The 17,731-nt window shown below is 40.8% G+C and overlaps 1 protein-coding gene across 3 annotated transcripts in view; it reads right to left on the bottom strand.

Moving 5' to 3' along the window:
* LOC126336747 (protein bric-a-brac 1-like) overlaps nucleotides 1-17,731 on the bottom strand; it is a 174,579-nt gene that overhangs the window by 140,006 nt on the left and 16,842 nt on the right. For all 3 annotated transcript variants that reach the window (XM_050000748.1, XM_050000746.1, XM_050000747.1), the window contains exon 3: nucleotides 11,233-11,421. In XM_050000748.1, coding sequence (XP_049856705.1) covers nucleotides 11,233-11,421 — 189 coding nt within the window. The remainder of the gene's footprint in view (nucleotides 1-11,232; nucleotides 11,422-17,731) is intronic.

Here is a 17,731-nt window from a genome sequence, read left to right as displayed (position 1 = left end):
TCCCGCACACCGTTAGGCCGTCTTCCGCTCACGCCCCAACATTGTGCAACCCGCCTCCAGTGGTGTCGCGACAGGCGTGAATGGAGGGATGAATGGAGACGTGTCGTCTTCAGCGATGAGAGTCGCTTCTGCCTTGGTGCCAATGATGGTCGTATGCGTGTTTGGCACCGTGCAGGTGAGCGCCACAATCAGGACTGCATACGACCGAGGCACACAGGGCCAACACCCGGCATCATGGTGTGGGGAGCGATCTCCTACACTGGCCGTACACCTCTGGTGATCGTCGAGGGGACACTGAATAGTGCACGGTACATCCAAACCGTCATCGAACCCATCGTTCTACCATTCCTAGGCTGGCAAGGGAACTTGCTGTTCCAACAGTACAATGCACGTCTGCATGTATCCCATGCCACCCAACGTGCTCTAGAAGGTGTAAGTCAACTACTCTGGCCAGCAAGATCTCCGGATCTGTCCCCCATTGAGCATGTTTGGGACTGGATGAAGCATCGTCTCACGCGGTCTGCACGTCCAGCACGAATGCTGGTCCAACTGAGGTGCCAGGTGGAAATGGCATGGCAAGCCGTTCCACAGGACTACATCCAGCATCTCTACGATCGTCTCCATGGGAGAATAGCAGCCTGCATTGCTGCGAAAGGTGGGTATACACTGTACTAGTGCCAACATTGTGCATGCTCTGTTGCCTGTGTCTATATGCCTGTGGTTCTGTCAGTGTAATCATGTGATGTATCTGACCCCAGGAATGTGTCAATAAAGTTTCCCCTTCCTGGGACAATGAATTCATGGTGTTCTTATTTCAATTTCCAGGAGTGTACAAACACACTGAAGGATGCTGTAATAACATCAAGAACATGAAATCTTGGGTTACAAAGTGCACAGTTTAACAGTGAACTGTTAATTAGTCATAAACACATTAGAGCGGACGAGAGCCCAGTGCGCCAGCTTATATATACAGCTATTTGCACACAGCACAATGCCTGCTGCAGTGTCTATGGTGAGTGAGACAGCCTCTTTAGGCCAGACAGGCTATGGCGTGCTAGTTAATTATGTGCACTTACACAATAGGATTGTAACACTCCTTTCCTCTTGTGGGAAAACTGTTTACCCTGAAGATGTCCATGTCTTCGTTGGAAGGGATAACTACTGGAGCAGGTGTTGTGCCATCACAGGAGAATATAGTCTGAAATGGTGCAGGATGGACTGGCACTGTGCCCACTCCCCCCACGAGAGACCATAAGAGAGCATCGATGATGGAGGTGCAACATCCATGTCTACATATGGGCAGGCACTCAGCAATGGAAGTGGCAGAGAAAACAAAGACGGACCATAACATGTCTAAAGCCACTCTTTCTGAGACACAAATTGTGGGCCGTTGTCCATCACAACCCTTCGAAGGAAAAAATCTTTGCGAGGGCTGTGACTGCAGCTGCACTGGATGTGACAGGCAAAAAACCACATAAGGAACTGTTGAGAAGGATTCGCTTACTAAAAGCCAAGTTGAGGAAGAGACCTGCAAAATCAGCATGAATACACTTCCAGGGGCACTGTGGGTGCGGGCCAGGAGGAAAGAGAAATCCATGGTGCTGCCTGATGAGGGGCGCACTGCAGGTCGACATTTCATTGTCAATACCTGGCCCCAAAACAAGTGTTGGTAGGCTAACAATTTCGTAAGAGAAACACCATAAAGATCCAGGTAGAGAAGGCACATTATGCCCTATAGCAACAAAGGTGGGAGCCGACTCTTCTGTAGCCAACAGTAACATACAACCAAGAATGAAGAGGCAGCGGCGAAGAGCAGAATTATTACACAAGGAATCCTACTCCGGGCCTGGTGGTTTATCTGGCCAGCCAGGGTGGACAAAGTGAACAACCTGACGCAAGACACGATCAGCTGCAAAAGCAGCTGAAATTCAAGAGGAGGTAATAGAAAAACCATACACAGTGTACTGGGCTTTGATGTTTAAGTGTAAACACAACAGTTCATCCTGATCAAATGCATGATCAGGGCATCCGCATTAGCATTAGCATTCTGTGCTTCATTAGTCATTGTCCTCTCCCATCCAGCCCCTTCCCTGTTCCCCACCCAGTCTTTTTACTTTTCTCCTTATCCACTACCATCCTCCTCCCCACCTCTCCCCTGCCCTCCATCTAATCTGCTGACTTCACATAGCTGCCCTACCCTCTCTCCACCTTGTCCCTGCGAACTCCACAGCAACAGGCCTCTGTCCGCCACCTCTATCTTATCATCCCCCCCCCCCAAATTCCTACCCCCAGCCTCCTCCTCTTAAAGTCGCCAATCTCATCAGGCACAGTTGCTGCTTTAGTTGACTGTGTGTGTGTGCACGTTTGCACACTTTCACGTGCTATTTTTTATGAAGGCCTTACTGGCCAATGGCTTTATTTGTGGCAGTCTTTTTGTTGTGCCTATCTGCGACTCAGCATCTCCGCTATACGGTGAGTGGCAACTTCCCTTTTCATAATACTTTTACATTCCATCCTGGATTTTTCACCATTTAATGTTTGCCTTGAACAACTAGTTAGACAACACACACGCAATGGAAATATTTTAGATTTTGTAGCTACAAAGAAGACTGACTTAATCAAAACAGTCAGTATAGAACAGGGATTAGGAATCATAATGTCATTTTAACAATGATGGTCAACAAAGTTAATAAGCCCATCAAAACGTCTAGGAAGTATTTTTGCTGGAAAAATTTGATAAGCAGTTATTAGCAACCCACTTAAGGCAATGAACAGACATTATTGAATCCCAATATGACAGACATAGAGAAATTATGGGCAAAGTTTAAATTCATTGTAAATCATACTCTGGAGACTAATGTGCCAAATAAGTGGAATAAGAATGGGGGCGACCCACTGTGGTTTAGCAATCAAATTCAGAAAATACTGAGGAATCAGAGATTCTTGCTCTATTGGTTCAAAAAAAGAATGCAGAAATGTCAACAGGCACAAGTTCGTGGGAATTCGCAAAAGATCTGAGCCCGGAAAAAAAAGTTGCTCATATGCAAAATCATTAAACAGGTCGAAGGCTTCAATCCAGTTTGGCGTGGCATTATAAGACAGCAAAAGTATTGCTGCAGTTTCAAATTTCCTGTTTAACAAATCATTCCTGTAGGAGGCTCCTATAAACTTACTGTCATTTGACTCTCGCACAGACTTCTGTATGGAGGACACAGACATAGGCATCCCTGGCATAGAGAAGCAACTGACAGAGAAGAAAACAAATAAGACACCAGGTCAAGATGAAATTTCAAAAGGGTTTTAGAGATAGTACTCTGCGGCATTGGTTCAACTTCCATTTATCATGAATCTCTCACCCAACACAAAGTCCCAAGCGACTAGAAAAAGTGCATTTGACTCCAGTATATAAAAAAGATAAAGGAATGGACCCAAATAATTACAAAGAGATATCCTTAACACTGATTTTCCACACAATTCTTGAATGCAGTCTGTGTTTGAGTGCAATAAATTTTCTTGGGACAGAATAGCTGCTGTCAACAAATCAGCATAGATTCAGAAAGCATTGCTTCTGCTAAACTTAGCTTGCCCTTTTCTCATATGATGACCTGCAAACCACTGATGAAGGGCGAAAAGCAGATTCCATATTCCTAGATTCCTGGGAATCATTTGACACAGTGCCCCACTGCAGACAGCTGACAAAGGTGTGAGCACACGGATTAGGATCCCAGATACACTATGTGATCAAAAGTATCTGGACACCTGCTGAAAATGACTTACAAGTTTGTGGCGCCTCCATCGGTAATGCTGGAATTCAATATGGTGTTGGCCCACCTTTAGCGTTGATGACGGCTTCTAATGTCGCAGGCATATGTTCAATCAGGTGCTGGAAGGTTTCTTGGGGAATGGCAGCCCATTCTTCACGAAGTACTGCACTGAGGAGAGGTATTGATGTCGGTCGTTGAGGCCTGGCACGAAGCCAGCGTTCCAAAACATCCCAAATGTGTTCTATAGGATTCAGGTCACAACTGTGTGCAGGCCAGTCCATTACAGAGATGTTATTGTCAATGTAACCATTATGCCACAGGCCGTGCATTACGAACAGGTGCTTGTTCGTGTTGAAAGACGTAATCACCAATCTCGAATTGCTCTTCACCAGTGGGAAGCAAGAATGTGCTTAAAACATCAACGTATGCCCGTGTTGTGGTAGTGCCATGCCAAACAACAAGGGGTGCAAGCCTCCAGGAAAAACACGCCCACATCGTAACACCACCGCCTCTGAATTTTACTGTTGGCACTACACATGCTGACAGATGAAATTCACCGGGCATTCGTCATACCCACACCCTGCCATCGGATTGCCACAATGTGTACCGTGACTCATCACTCCACACTTTTTTCCACTGTTCAATCGTCCAATGTTTATGCTCCTTATAACAAACGAGGCATCGTTTGGCATTTACCGGCGTGACGTGTGGATTATGAGCAGCCGCTCAACCATGAAATCCAAGCTTCCTCACCTCTGGCCTAACTTACACAGTACTTGCAGTGGATCCTGATGTAATCTGTAATTCCTGTGTGATGGCCTGCATAGATGTCTGCCTACTACACATTACACCCATCTTCCTGTCGGCAGTCTCTGTCAGTCAACAAACGAGGTCGGCCCACACGCTTTTGTGCTGCACGTGTCCCTTCACATTTCCACTCCACTGTCACATTGGAAACAGTGGACCGAGAGATGTTTAGGAATGTGGAAATCTCACGTACAGATGTATGACATAAGAGACACCCAATCACCTGAACAGGATCAAAATCTGAGTTCCATGGAGCACCCCATTCTGCTCTCTCATGATATCTAATAACTACTGAGATTGCTAATATGAAGTACCTGGCAGTATGTGGCAGCACAATGCACCTAATATGAAAAATGTATGTCTTTGGGGGTGTCCGGATACTTTTGATCACATAGTGTATGTGAGCAGCTCGAATACTACTTATATAACAGAACTGTCACTGACAGTGTGTCTTCATCTGAATGAGTAGTATCATCAGAAGTGCTCCAGGGGAGTGTGATAGGATGGCTCTTATTCTCAATCAACATAAATGATCTGACAGACGGTGTGAGCAGCGATTTATGATTCTTTGTTGATAACATTGTAGTGTATGGGAATGTGTCATTGTTGATTGACTGTAGGAGGATACAAGATGAGTTAGAACTTCTAGTTGTTGTGGGGAATGGTAGTTTGCTCTAAATGTAGAAAAATGTAAGTTAAGCAGATTAGTAGGACAACAATTCTGTGACATTCGAATACAGTCACATTGATTAAACAGCTAGGCATAATATTGCAAGCAATATGAAATAGAATGAGCATTTACGGTTGGCAGCATGCAAAAGCGAATGGTTCACATTGTTTTATTGGAAAATTTTTGGGAATGTGTAGTTCATCAATATAGGAGATGGAGTACAGAACAAATGTGGCTCATTCTTGAGTACTGCTCAAATGGTTGGGGTCTCCACCACATTGGATTAAAGGGAGACATAAAGCAGTTCAGAGGCATGCTGTTGGATGTTACTGGAAGGTTTGATCAGAACACAAATATTATGGACATTGGAATCTCACAGTGGGAAACGACACTCTTTTGACAAGGCATTATTGAGGAAACTTAGAGAACTGGTACTTGAGGCAGTTTGCAGAATGATTCTATCACTGCCAAAATATGTTTCTGATAAGTGAAATATGGGCTCATACAGAGGCTTATAGACAGTCATTTTCCAGCACTTTACTCGCAACTGTAACAGGAAAGTAAATGACTAGTAGCAGTTTATGTATGGTGTCCTCTGCCATGCACTTGGCTTGCAGAGTATGTATGGGGGCTGATCAACAAAGACTGAGGCTGACTTTTTCCTGTAGCTTATGTGATAGTTTCCTTTCTGTAGCATAAATATTTGAATAGAGCGGGTTTTGTATGTAGTGTCCAGAGGTGGTAGCATTCTCACTTTGGTAGGTTTGTAGTAATACTCTATTTTTGTAGATGTTGTTTGCATTTTGCATATCAAACAATCTAGGTGACGTGAGACGAGCAGTATGGTGCAATAAAATTCTGTGTTCATTTAAACCATACAGCCACCAAACTTACAAAAAACTGCAGCAAATGTATGTCACAAAATGATTTACCAGCATGCAGCACTGCCTGGCATTACTATTACAACAGCATACTCCACTTCAGTACTGGCTGAACTGAGGAAGCACATTGCAAGGAAACAAGCAGAACTTTCTCAGGCTGGGTGGTGACTACACTATAACAAAGCATGGCCTAACATCACAAATCAAGTAATGCAGTTGCTGGCTCAATTCAACATTACCTGTGTACTACAACTGCTTTACAGTCCCAACCTTGCAACCTGTGATTTTTTTTTAACTACCATCACTAAAGGCAAAGGTTCAGGGCATTCAATTTGAAAACTCTGAAGCATTGCACATGGAAAGTGAGGCAATTCCAAAGGTCCTGAGAAAGAATGGTTGCAACATGTGTTTTAGGATTGGCAGAGACATTATAAAAAGTTCATACAAGTAGGAGGGAAGTACTTTAAAAAATATCATGTAAACATTAAAGCGGAGTAATAAACGCCTATGTCAAAGTCAGTCTCAGTCTTTGTCGAGCAGCCATCGTATGTAGTGTATATTTAGATGTACAGCTTTTACAGAAACCAGACTGCAGTTACGAGTCAAAGGACACGGAAGGCAAACAGTAGTTGAGAAAGAAGACAGACTTTTTCTAGTGTTATCCAATCAGTACCTTGAGCTTGCAGTAAATGAAATCAACAAGAAATGTGGAAAAGAAATTAAACTTCACACACAAGAAATAAAAACTTTGAAGTTCACCGATGATACTAAAATCATGTCAGAAACAGCAAAGGACTTGGAAGAACAGATGGATGGAAAGGATATGTCTTGAAAACAAGTTATAAGATACACACTAACAAAAGTAAAACAAGTGGAATGGAATGTCATCAAATTAAATCAAGTGATGCTGTGGGAGTTACATTAGGAAATGAGAAACTGACAGTAGACAAGTTTTGCTATTTGGACAGCAAACAAACTGATGATGGCCAAAGTAGGGAGGATACAAGATGCAATCTGGCTACAGTAAGGAAAGCATTTCTGAAAAATAGGAATTTGTTAACATTTAATATAACGATAAGTTTTGGAAGTCTTTTTCTGAAAGTGTTTATCCGGAGTGTAGCCCTGTATGTAAGCAAAGCATAGGCGATAGGCATTTCAGATAACAAAAGAAGCTTTAGAAATGTGGTGGTAGTGAAGAATGCCGTAGATTAGATAGGAACATCATGTAACTAATGAAATGGTACTGAATCAAAGTGCGGAGATGGCACAACATAACTAAAAGAAGGGATCAGACGATAGGCCACATTTTGAGGCATCAAGGAATTTTCAGTATGGTTTTGGGGAGGTGTGTGTGTGTGTGTGTGTGTGTGTGTGTGTGTGTGTGTGTGTGTGTGTGTGTCAATCAGCAGGTTCAAACAGATGTAAGATGCAGTAATTATTCACAGTTGAAGAGGCTCGCACAGGATAGATTTGTGTGAAGAGCTGCACCAAACCAGTCTTTGGACTGAAGACCACAAAAATCTTTGAGAATTAACTTCGAACCCATCCATTTCATTGAATACTGTAAAAACGCATAATTTTTTAATGCATGTGAGTGGGTGAATTTGAATGTAGATAAGCTCAAATCAATGTGCATAACACACAGGTAGTAAAAATTAATGCAAAATATTAATGGTGTGTATGTTGTCAGACTTTCCACTGACAAAGGGCATTATGATTTAAACTAGTTTGTGCCACCCCACAGTGAGAGGCCACATTTATGATCCACGGAGCAAACTAACTAACAACTAACCATCTTCTTCAAATAACTTGAGGGAATACCGCCTGGTAAGTCTGCCGAAAACCAACAATATTTTTGACAGGTAATGGGTGCAGTCCTGAAGCACTAACTGCACACCAACCAGTGCAATGCTGTGAAACGGTAGCAAGAAGGTGCTGACATGCGCATCAATGGAAAGATCGGGCTGTGCCACACCTGCAGGAAGAGACAGAGTTCAGTGTCCCCTGTCAAGCTGACTTAACCAGCCACCCGTCACTGGCCGAGCCCAGTTTGGTTGCAGACTTTGAGAGCATCAATAGTAATAGGTAGACAATATTTAGACTGCATTCTGTGAATAGGAATAGTGCGTAACAGTACTTGCATGTAGAAGGCACGGGAAAAAAAGTTCAGTTACGTTTCTTTTATTTTTAGAAATAAAGAGTCCTATTAATCCAGAAGTGTCATGTACAGGTCATTTTGCATTCCTGCCACCGGTCATTGCAGCTTCTCTCCTTCCTTGGTTGTGTCGGTGCTGATTCTCACAGTAGCTGACACAACATAACCCACATTACCATTTTAAGGCATCTTACAACTCGTGCCTTGAAAATGACGAGGACTACCCATCAAAGTATCAGAGTTCCAGATGGACTTTCTGGCTGCATTCTCATGAGTTACCAAAGCATAGCACACACTGGGAAAAGCGTAGCACATTTATTAGTGCCACTCGAGCATATTTATGAGCCCCCCTCTCCGAGGTGCAAAATAGTGGGTCACTCATACGGTTGTGTGTGCAGGGACACTGTTGTAATGAATGAACAAGTCACCTGATCGCCAAAGTTCCGGGCGTTTCCTCTCCACACCCTCTCGTAGACAATTAGAATGTCCAAATAAAATTACTGGTTAATACTCTGACCAGGAGACACAAATTTCCGGTGCACGGTTCTAAGAACATCAAAAAAGAGAATGTCTTCTCTTTCGATCTCACTTGCCTTGCTGTTTTCGGTCTGGGAGAGTTGGGAATCCTCCACTGGCTTCACGGTCACTTTGTTTCTGAATTATACATGTAAGGCCAACTCTTATCATCTGCAATGACGTCGTTCAAAATGTTTGGATGACTTTCAATCTGTTTTCAAGCCCTGCCACAAATTCATGCATAAGGTTTTTTGCTCCTGTTTGAGAAGACGCGGAACAAATTCAGTGGCAACATCTCTCATGTGCAAACCCTCATTAAAAATCCATTGGCATGAGCATCAACTCACACTCGTCTCTGTTGAAATTTGATTAATCATGAAACGATGATCCCCGTTGATTTTTTCAATGTTTTCCTCATTTAATGATGTCACAGGGCATCCAGACTGAGGTTGGTCTTCAACACACATCTCACCACATTGAAAGCATCCAAACCAGTCAAAAACTAGTGTGCAACTTATAGCATCTTCCTGGATAGCCTCTTGAAGCATTTGGCAAGTCTCTGCTGCCGATTTTTTTAGGCAGGAAAAAAAGTTTCACACACACTCTGTTTTTTTTTAAAGCTGCCATAACAACTCCGTAAGCAAAACATGCCAACTGTCAGACACACCCATTCACCTACACACTGACATCATCTGCACAGTTCTTTTGTGAAGATACTTATCCATCTAGCAGGAGAACTCTATACCTCATCTACAAATTCTCAGTCCAGGTTCCCCCCCCCCCCCCCTCATATTTATAAATTACACTACACAGTTTACACAGATACATTCACAGCTACACTTCCGCGACAAAATATTACTGACAGCTGAATGAATAATTTAGATGCCCTGTGATGAAATTATACAGTCATGAAAATTGGCAATAGGCCAGCCTGCAGAAGAGAGATTGTCTCCATCTAGCAATAACCTGCAGCTAAATGCTTTGAAAGAAAACTGTTGTGGCATCAGATTTAGGCAAGCCAAGGGGTATGCGAGACACGCGACAAAGTAATTTTGCAGTTGGGTACTGCAACAGTGCTATGTAGCACCCTGCAACATGGCGTTCTACCATTAGTGGTGGACTAGAATGCTACATGCTGGCACACAATGTAGCTTTTCTACAGCTGGCTATATGATGAGAGCCCACTTCCTGTCATAATACACCTGACCAGAGCAAGTATATATGCTCCCAGTTCAGGCAGTAGCTGCATTCCTGCTGCACAACACATTCAACTGGCACAGTCTTCACACCAGTTACTAGTCAATTGTGCAGTTAAACTACAATGGCTTCATCAAGCAGTGTCACTAGCTAGGTAAACCCACTGATCTATAAGCCATCAGCTAACCCTGGTGGCTCTGGGCTTCAAATAGAATCTGCCGAATGAGTCGCCTGAAGGTTCTTGTTAGTTGCCTTGGGCAGTGAGCAGTGATCACTAGCCCAACTACAAAGCCTTGTTGAGGTGCAGAGCTGACAAATGGCTTGTATCAGCAAGGACGCCATTGACAGTAGCCATTGTTACGCCGTGTACGTCACTCGATGCCCACCAACTACTGTCAGCACCTGCGTCACAATTGTTGACCTGTATAAGAAACATTAAATAACCAAGTTGGTTTTCATTTAGGTACACATTCTTGACTCCACACTTGTCACAGCTCCAGAGATTCCATCCTACAACTCCCTGCATGCGCCACTTTGTAACCAGAAGTGGCCATCCTGTAACTCTGCTGCTCTGTACAGCTGTAACAAAATCTTACTGGCTGCCAGCAGTTAATGGATGAGGATGTGCACAACTGCTGAAAACAGGGCCTCTGTCTTTTTATGCGACACGGGCTATGCTACAATGCTACTGCATGCAATATTGTTTAATCACTAAGGTAGGCAGCAAGGGGACAGAAATGAGCTGTTACTTTAACCTATGTTGAGCAATACAGTCAGTCCTGATGAAAAAAGCCAATATCCAATTTCTACATCAAACAGCTATCAACTGTCACTGACACCTTAACATTTACATTTTTTTTTTCTTTTTTCCATCCAGGAACAGGGAAATTGCTGATTCCTGTGACACATTGTTAAAGACTGCTGATTTTCCATTATCTCACTACAAATCACAGATTTTGCATTATTTTGTTAAAAACCTTTAGTTTCGCATTGTTCATTATGTAATTACTTAAATGAAATGAGATGAAATTTTCCTCTCACTAGTAATTGCTAATGTGGTGTTTCGAAATTAGTTCATACATCTCAGTGACAAGACAGAAAAGCAGATATAACTGCTGCTCAGACATCAGAAAAAATTGTAAAACTATGTAATACAGCTTTAAGTTAGACGTAACAGTCACAGGGTGAAGTGCAACAAAAATGACAAACACGAAAACATTCTATTGCTTTTTTTTTTTTTACCTTTTCCTTAACTTGTTCTGAAGCTCCAGATAGGCCACGAATTTGAAGAGTTTCTGCAGCTCTAAGCAAAGCTGGCAAATTTTCTTGTTCTATGTTGACCTCGCCTTTATACATGAAAGACAGGAGTGATTCCAACTCAGAAAAATGAACATCTTGTAAAATAATTACAGGATGCTGGCACGGATTAGTCTGTAATGTAATGAAGAAATATGAGTGTCTTGCTAGAAATACTAAACTACTTTTATTTCATCAATATTATACTTTTATTTCATCAATATTAAAGTTAAAGCTTACAGGTAACATTAAATAAAATCAACAGACAGTGTAGCAAGAAATTCAACAAATCAACATAGACATGGAAAGATTTACTTGCTGTCAAGTGGTGCTACAATATTAACAATTTCTTTGAAAGTTATTACAAATATCTTAATTATTAATACCCTTAACACACAGTTGTTCCAACACCAAAGGAAATAAAATTGTAAAGCTATGTAATACAGCTTTAAGCTGGACATAACAGTCACATGGTGAAGTCCTAAGACACTAATTATTTTCCAACAAAGTAACGCCAACACATACCACAATACACATTTCACCTCATGATTTACACAACACTAGTAGCACTAGCCTATTAATGAAGTAAAATCTTGTAATAAACTGCTCAAAAAAGTTTTGTAACACCTGTACACATGTGGACGATTATGGGCAACTTATATTCAGAAGTGGAATGACTGAATGTGCCTTATGGGGCCTTAGGAGAGTGCAGATTTACTTTTACCGCCATTACATGCAAATTTCCTATGGTCTAATGGATATAGGGAAAGAGTTTCTGATAAAGGAAAATAACTGTCTATGCAAGTTATGAAAGTGGTGCTAAACTTTTTTAGCTGTTTTTATGCAGTACACACCCCAGTGCCATAAGGTCTAAGGTACTTTTGAGGCAAAGCCTAAAGAAGAAAAAGAAGATGATGATGAAGAAGAAATGGCTTAAGCAGCAAGAAACTGCAGAAACAATGCAGTAACACAGAAACCAATAACTTAGGTGTACTATTCTTCAAGAAGCTCGAGTGAGTAGCAAACAGCGAGAGAAATGACAGTTAGGTGGCTTCCTGAGTGATTAGCTTGAACATTTTTGCATCTAATGTAACTGCATAAAAACTGAGGGGGAGGCGGATGTATTAATTCACTATAACTCATTCTTGTTCTTACTATTTGCAGATGCAATCATGGCAAAAGTACTTCTTGCATCACAAGGAGTGTATACTGTAACCTCCTCTGCCATACACATGCCCCGATAATAACTTTCCACCCTCCACCCTTTTTCCCACGAATAAAAAAATTGAGCGCAGGAGGGGGGAGGAGGAGAAAAGCTGTAGGGGATAGAGAGATGTTCAGTGAATAGTAAAAGCAGCTGCTGTATGGCTATTGCAGAGAAAACTATGCCACCCTTGTTCACTAGAGTTTGATAGATAAGCATTCCTGTGATGCTCTTGTGATTGCTAAATGGATTCATGGCGATATGCACCTTCTTCTTTGAACTTTCTCTATCTCCTCTATTTATCTGAACTACTAACGGGCCCACTCTAATCAGGAATAATAGAGAATCAGTAAAATGAAGGTTTTCTTATGCCATCTTTTTTGTACACGAATAAAACTTCTTTATGATCTACTCAATGAATTTCAGCCTGCAATACGCTTTTCTTCCAACTATTTCGATACGGTCACTCCACTTTCGATAATTCTGGATGGATACTTCAATAAATTTTAAGTTGTTATTCTTTGACCCAACAGCACAAACAATAGATACTTGAATCTATTTTGCACATGTTACATTTATGGAAGCATGCAAAAATGTAATGAGTTAATTTTTTTATGTTAAAATTCAGTTTTTTTTTTCATAGAACAAATGTTGTTAAATTTCTACATCTTTACTCTTCATATCTACATATTTTTCTCAATGTAGTCACTTTGGTGATGAACATATTTCTTCCAACGAGAGTCCAGTTTGTTACTGCCGTCATTGTACACTGTTTGACTGTGTTGACAGAGCCACAACTTTACCTCTGCATTACTTCACCACTATTAAACTGAAGTCCTCGCAGGTGTTCTTTAAGTTCTGGAAACATGAAAATCGGGTTGGGCCAAGTTGGAACTGCATGGGGGATGAACAATAACAGTGAATCCAAAAGTTGGATTCTGCAGACATTGCAATGCTTGTGTGTGGTCTGGCATTGTCATGCTGAAGGGGAGAGTTCTCCTTGTGTGGGCAAACACCGAATTCGAAACTCGATTACAACACACTGATTCTTATACATCGAAGTAGCTTTGTTGCACACTGCCATGTTACGTGCTATAATTCAAAAACCCCTAATGGTAGAGGGCTGCAAATATACAGACATCAAGAATGATGTAGAATGTTACTAACATTTATTTAATTTAAAATTCCTTAAGTGTTTTTACATTAAAAATTTGGAAGCAATACTTTTCCGCATGCATATTTACGTTGAGGCTCAATTTCCAATCCCTTCACTGAGCTTGCAGGTCTTCTTGCATTTCACTACATTTTTTAAGCATTGAAACCATCTAATAAACAAAAGCATTATTGAGAACAGTCACTGATGTTATCCATCAGAAAGTCTACCCCATAACATTTCCTTACAATACTGTTTTTCATCTTATGACTTACTAATAAAACTGTGAATTTCTCTCTACCAGAAGTTTTGAATCAAGTCACAAAACTGGTCCAATATTCTGTAAGCTCAAATTTTGTTCACTAGGCAAAAATACAAAATTGCATCAAATGCCTTCAAATACTTACAAAACTTAGCATCAGCTTGGGTGGACTTATCTATTGCTCTCTGGACTTCAGGGAAGAACAGAGCTAGCCAAAATTGCTGTTTGAAGAATCCATGTTGATTCGTTTATACGAGATTTTCATTCTCCAAAAAGATCAAAATAGGTGAATATAAAACTTATTTATTAATTGTGAAACAGACTGATGCCTGTAATATGGATCTACACACACAGACCGGAGTGTGAGAGGTTTGTGATAATAGTAACGTGAGCATCTTAGTAACCTTGTTCGTGACAGAGAACATGTAGTTACCTTCTACTGCACCTGCACTGTTACAACTGCTTGTAGACTGTTGATAGTGAGACTTGAGGAGTGACAAGCATCCTCAACAATAACAGCTAACTCTGGTTTAGCCTTCCCCCTTTAAGCTCATTCTGTCTATAAAAGATACAACTCATAGGCACAGGTATGTGCATTTAGAGGTACCTTGGAAGCATTTACCTTCCACTGTAAAATAAGTGATTTTACTGGTAGTATTTTATTCTGCTTTTTTACTTTTTTATAGAGGTGGAGTGATTCAAGGCACAGGAGAGGATGGGGGTAGGAGGTGGTAAGTGAAGAGACGGAGTGACTTACTTGTTCTACTGAGAAGACTAATAGCATCTTTGGTTGAATCACCTGTTGATTCACTGTGTAGGACAAGTTCAGTGTGGTCTCAAGGCTTTGAGCCCTTTCTTGAGTATTTATGCTTTTTATTGCCTGTTTTTCCTCAAATGGAGACTATGATTACTTCATATTGGGAACACACTGTTTGTATGTTCTTTCATCTTCTTCAATGGATTAACTTGTGACTTTTGTTGGCAATGTGTAAGAGAATTTATTTAGCAATAAGTTCCTCAATGCATGTGCACTGGCAGATACCAATATTTGTGCTGACTTCAGCTGCTGAAGTCAGTGAAGAGGAATTCCTGATATGTCAAACTGGCCACTATGGAAACAATGACATGAATATGGGTGACATTGGACCCAGGCACTACTTCTTTACTTCGGTATCAATATTTGCTTGTAACATCAATCTGTTGGATTTTTTATTCCTATATAAATGTTGTGCAGTCTCAAGTCTAAATGGTGTACCTTCCAAAGCAGTTCACATAGAATAATGACATACTACACATTTTTCCCTTGATGAACTGAATGACCCAGTTTTTTCATATGTTGAAAGCTATACAGGTTTGTCCATAGTGCTGATACTTAAAACAGGATCTACAATCTCAATGAATATGAGTAACCATGCCGTTACAGATCTGAACTATGACAGAAAACTGAAGGTCAATATGAAAGTGTCGGTATTCTCAATCTCATGATCAACGGCTTTATGAAACTTTTAAATCAATTCAATACTCAGTACAACCAAACATCCATCCATGATTTAAGGGTACTCTGCAGTACTGCATTGAATACATGTGATGAAATCACGCGTGTGACATTTGTCCCACATCACTTGCATTTCATTCAGCTGACAGTTCCCTCACTTGCTATTACAGGGGAGCAGTCCTCAAGTGAGATGTCACAGGCACATGGCCTTGCTATGTGGCTAAGCAAACATGGCAGCTATGTACATGGCAACACAGCGTGCGGTGTAGTGGTGAGTAAAGAGAGTGCATCTGCAGAGTTTCAATATGAGCCAAACACGCATCTGCGTCATTACGAGAGGTAGTATTGGTCATCTTAAGCAACTTCCACCAAGCTGTGCGGAATTTTCTTGATCACTGCCTCACATTCTGCAGCTAAGTGAAGTTGACACAGATCGACAACATGCTTGCCTCTATTGAACAATTTTTTTAAATTATTTGGTAGTTTCCAAGCAGAGTAACATGCAGATCTGCTTGGCTTGGCAGAAAGAAGGGACTGCCACCAAAAACATCCAATTTTTTAAATGTTTGCCTGATTTTTAGTGCTCCAACAATACAATGTGGCCTTTTAGAACAGTGACAATATGAATAAAATCCTTTCAGGTTTAATCACTCTGAAGATAACCACCACAAAGATGGTTGAAACATTGGTTTTATAGTTATTTTGATGTTTGATAATGTTATGGTCTAACACCAAATATATTTATTCACACTGAAACTGGCTGTACAAGTTTATGTTCTTAAAACAGTGACGACTTCTCAAATGATACCTCCTCATTTCTGACAGAAATAGACCTTGCTGAAAAAGCCACCCATTAGAAAAACAATGGGAATAGTAAGAAAAAAACAATGGGAATCGTAAGAATACAACAAATCTTTCCATATTCCAAAAACACACCGGAGTACGCCTCTATAAGATCTTAGCAAAACCTGTGCTGTACTATGGCAGTGAACCCTAAACAATAAAGGCAAATTATGTGAAAAGACTAACATCCTATGAAATCAAATTTTAGAGATGAACAGCTGGTTACAAACGAATAAAGATGTGTTGAAGGGACTTAAAATGGAACCTACCATACATTATATTCGAAACTACCGAAACAACTGCAGAAAACATCTACTATAAAAGAGCTCAAGAAGAAGAAGAAGAAGAAGAAGAAGATGATGATGATGATGATGATGATGATGATGATGATGATGATGATGATGATGATGAATTAAGTATCGTTCACCCTAAGAGCTACGTGTATACAAAATCACTCTACAGAGGGGTGAGCAGTATTCGGACAAGCTTAACACAACTGAAGTACACCAGGTACCCAAGAAGTTGTCTGATACTGAAAGTTATGCCTCAGCAGCCATCTGTCCCACCAGCATATAGAACACCTTCAGACTGAGTTTTCTTTGCTGACATTTTAACAACATGCAGCAGACCATAGCGACATCAGATGGACAGCTGATTCCCTTGATGAGCTGTCAACAGGGTTCATACAGCGGCCACCAGGAGTTTCTCCTTGTCACAGCGTTTAGTTCTGTGACTATTCATTTCTGTCTATTAATTATCACTTGGTTACAGAACAAAACTTGATGGTACTAACTTTATTTTAATTAGTTACACAACTTCTCTAAGAACTGAGTTAAATGATCTACACATGAAGTGCGCGATTGTTCCAAATAAGTCTCAAGTTACTGAATTACATTTCGTATTTGTTTTCACTATATTAGAACTCTATTTAGCATGTGTATTAAGTTTGTAAGTTCGGCAACAGACTGCGACCAAGTTTTCACCTGCCTCCCAATAAGTACAGTTAACCTACGACATTCAATGTTCCACCATCATGGCACATGGTGGTTCCTGGAGAAAGTTCTGAGATAACGTTTATAAAGGATTGTTAGCACTGCCCAGCACATGTCTCAGGAAACTTTAAGTTCATCAGACCGAAACTGACCTAGTTTGCTGGATACTTTTAGTGTTATTAATGACACTGTAATCATCGTTATCATATAGCCATGAACTTAAAATTCAGCTTTGGTCTTCTTAAGTTTATTTACAAATGTTTCTTGTCTAGAAACTTAGCTGACTGCATCCAAGAATGCTCAAAATGATACATCAGTCACAGCTGCTGCTGGGGATGACACTACTTCATTGCATTTATTGCTACATGATGGTGCTGATTTTTAACCAGACAATTCAGATAAATTATCATAAGTTGATGGAAGCAAGGATTGGATATAATCACACGAATTGTCATCAAATTTCTGCTGGTGACAGACAGGCAATTTTTAACACTTT

Source organism: Schistocerca gregaria, chromosome 2 (assembly GCF_023897955.1).
Source record: "Schistocerca gregaria isolate iqSchGreg1 chromosome 2, iqSchGreg1.2, whole genome shotgun sequence".
NCBI classification, from domain to species: domain Eukaryota; kingdom Metazoa; phylum Arthropoda; class Insecta; order Orthoptera; family Acrididae; genus Schistocerca; species Schistocerca gregaria.
Note: the sequence above shows the minus strand (reverse complement) of the source record. Positions and strands in the feature narration are given on the sequence as shown.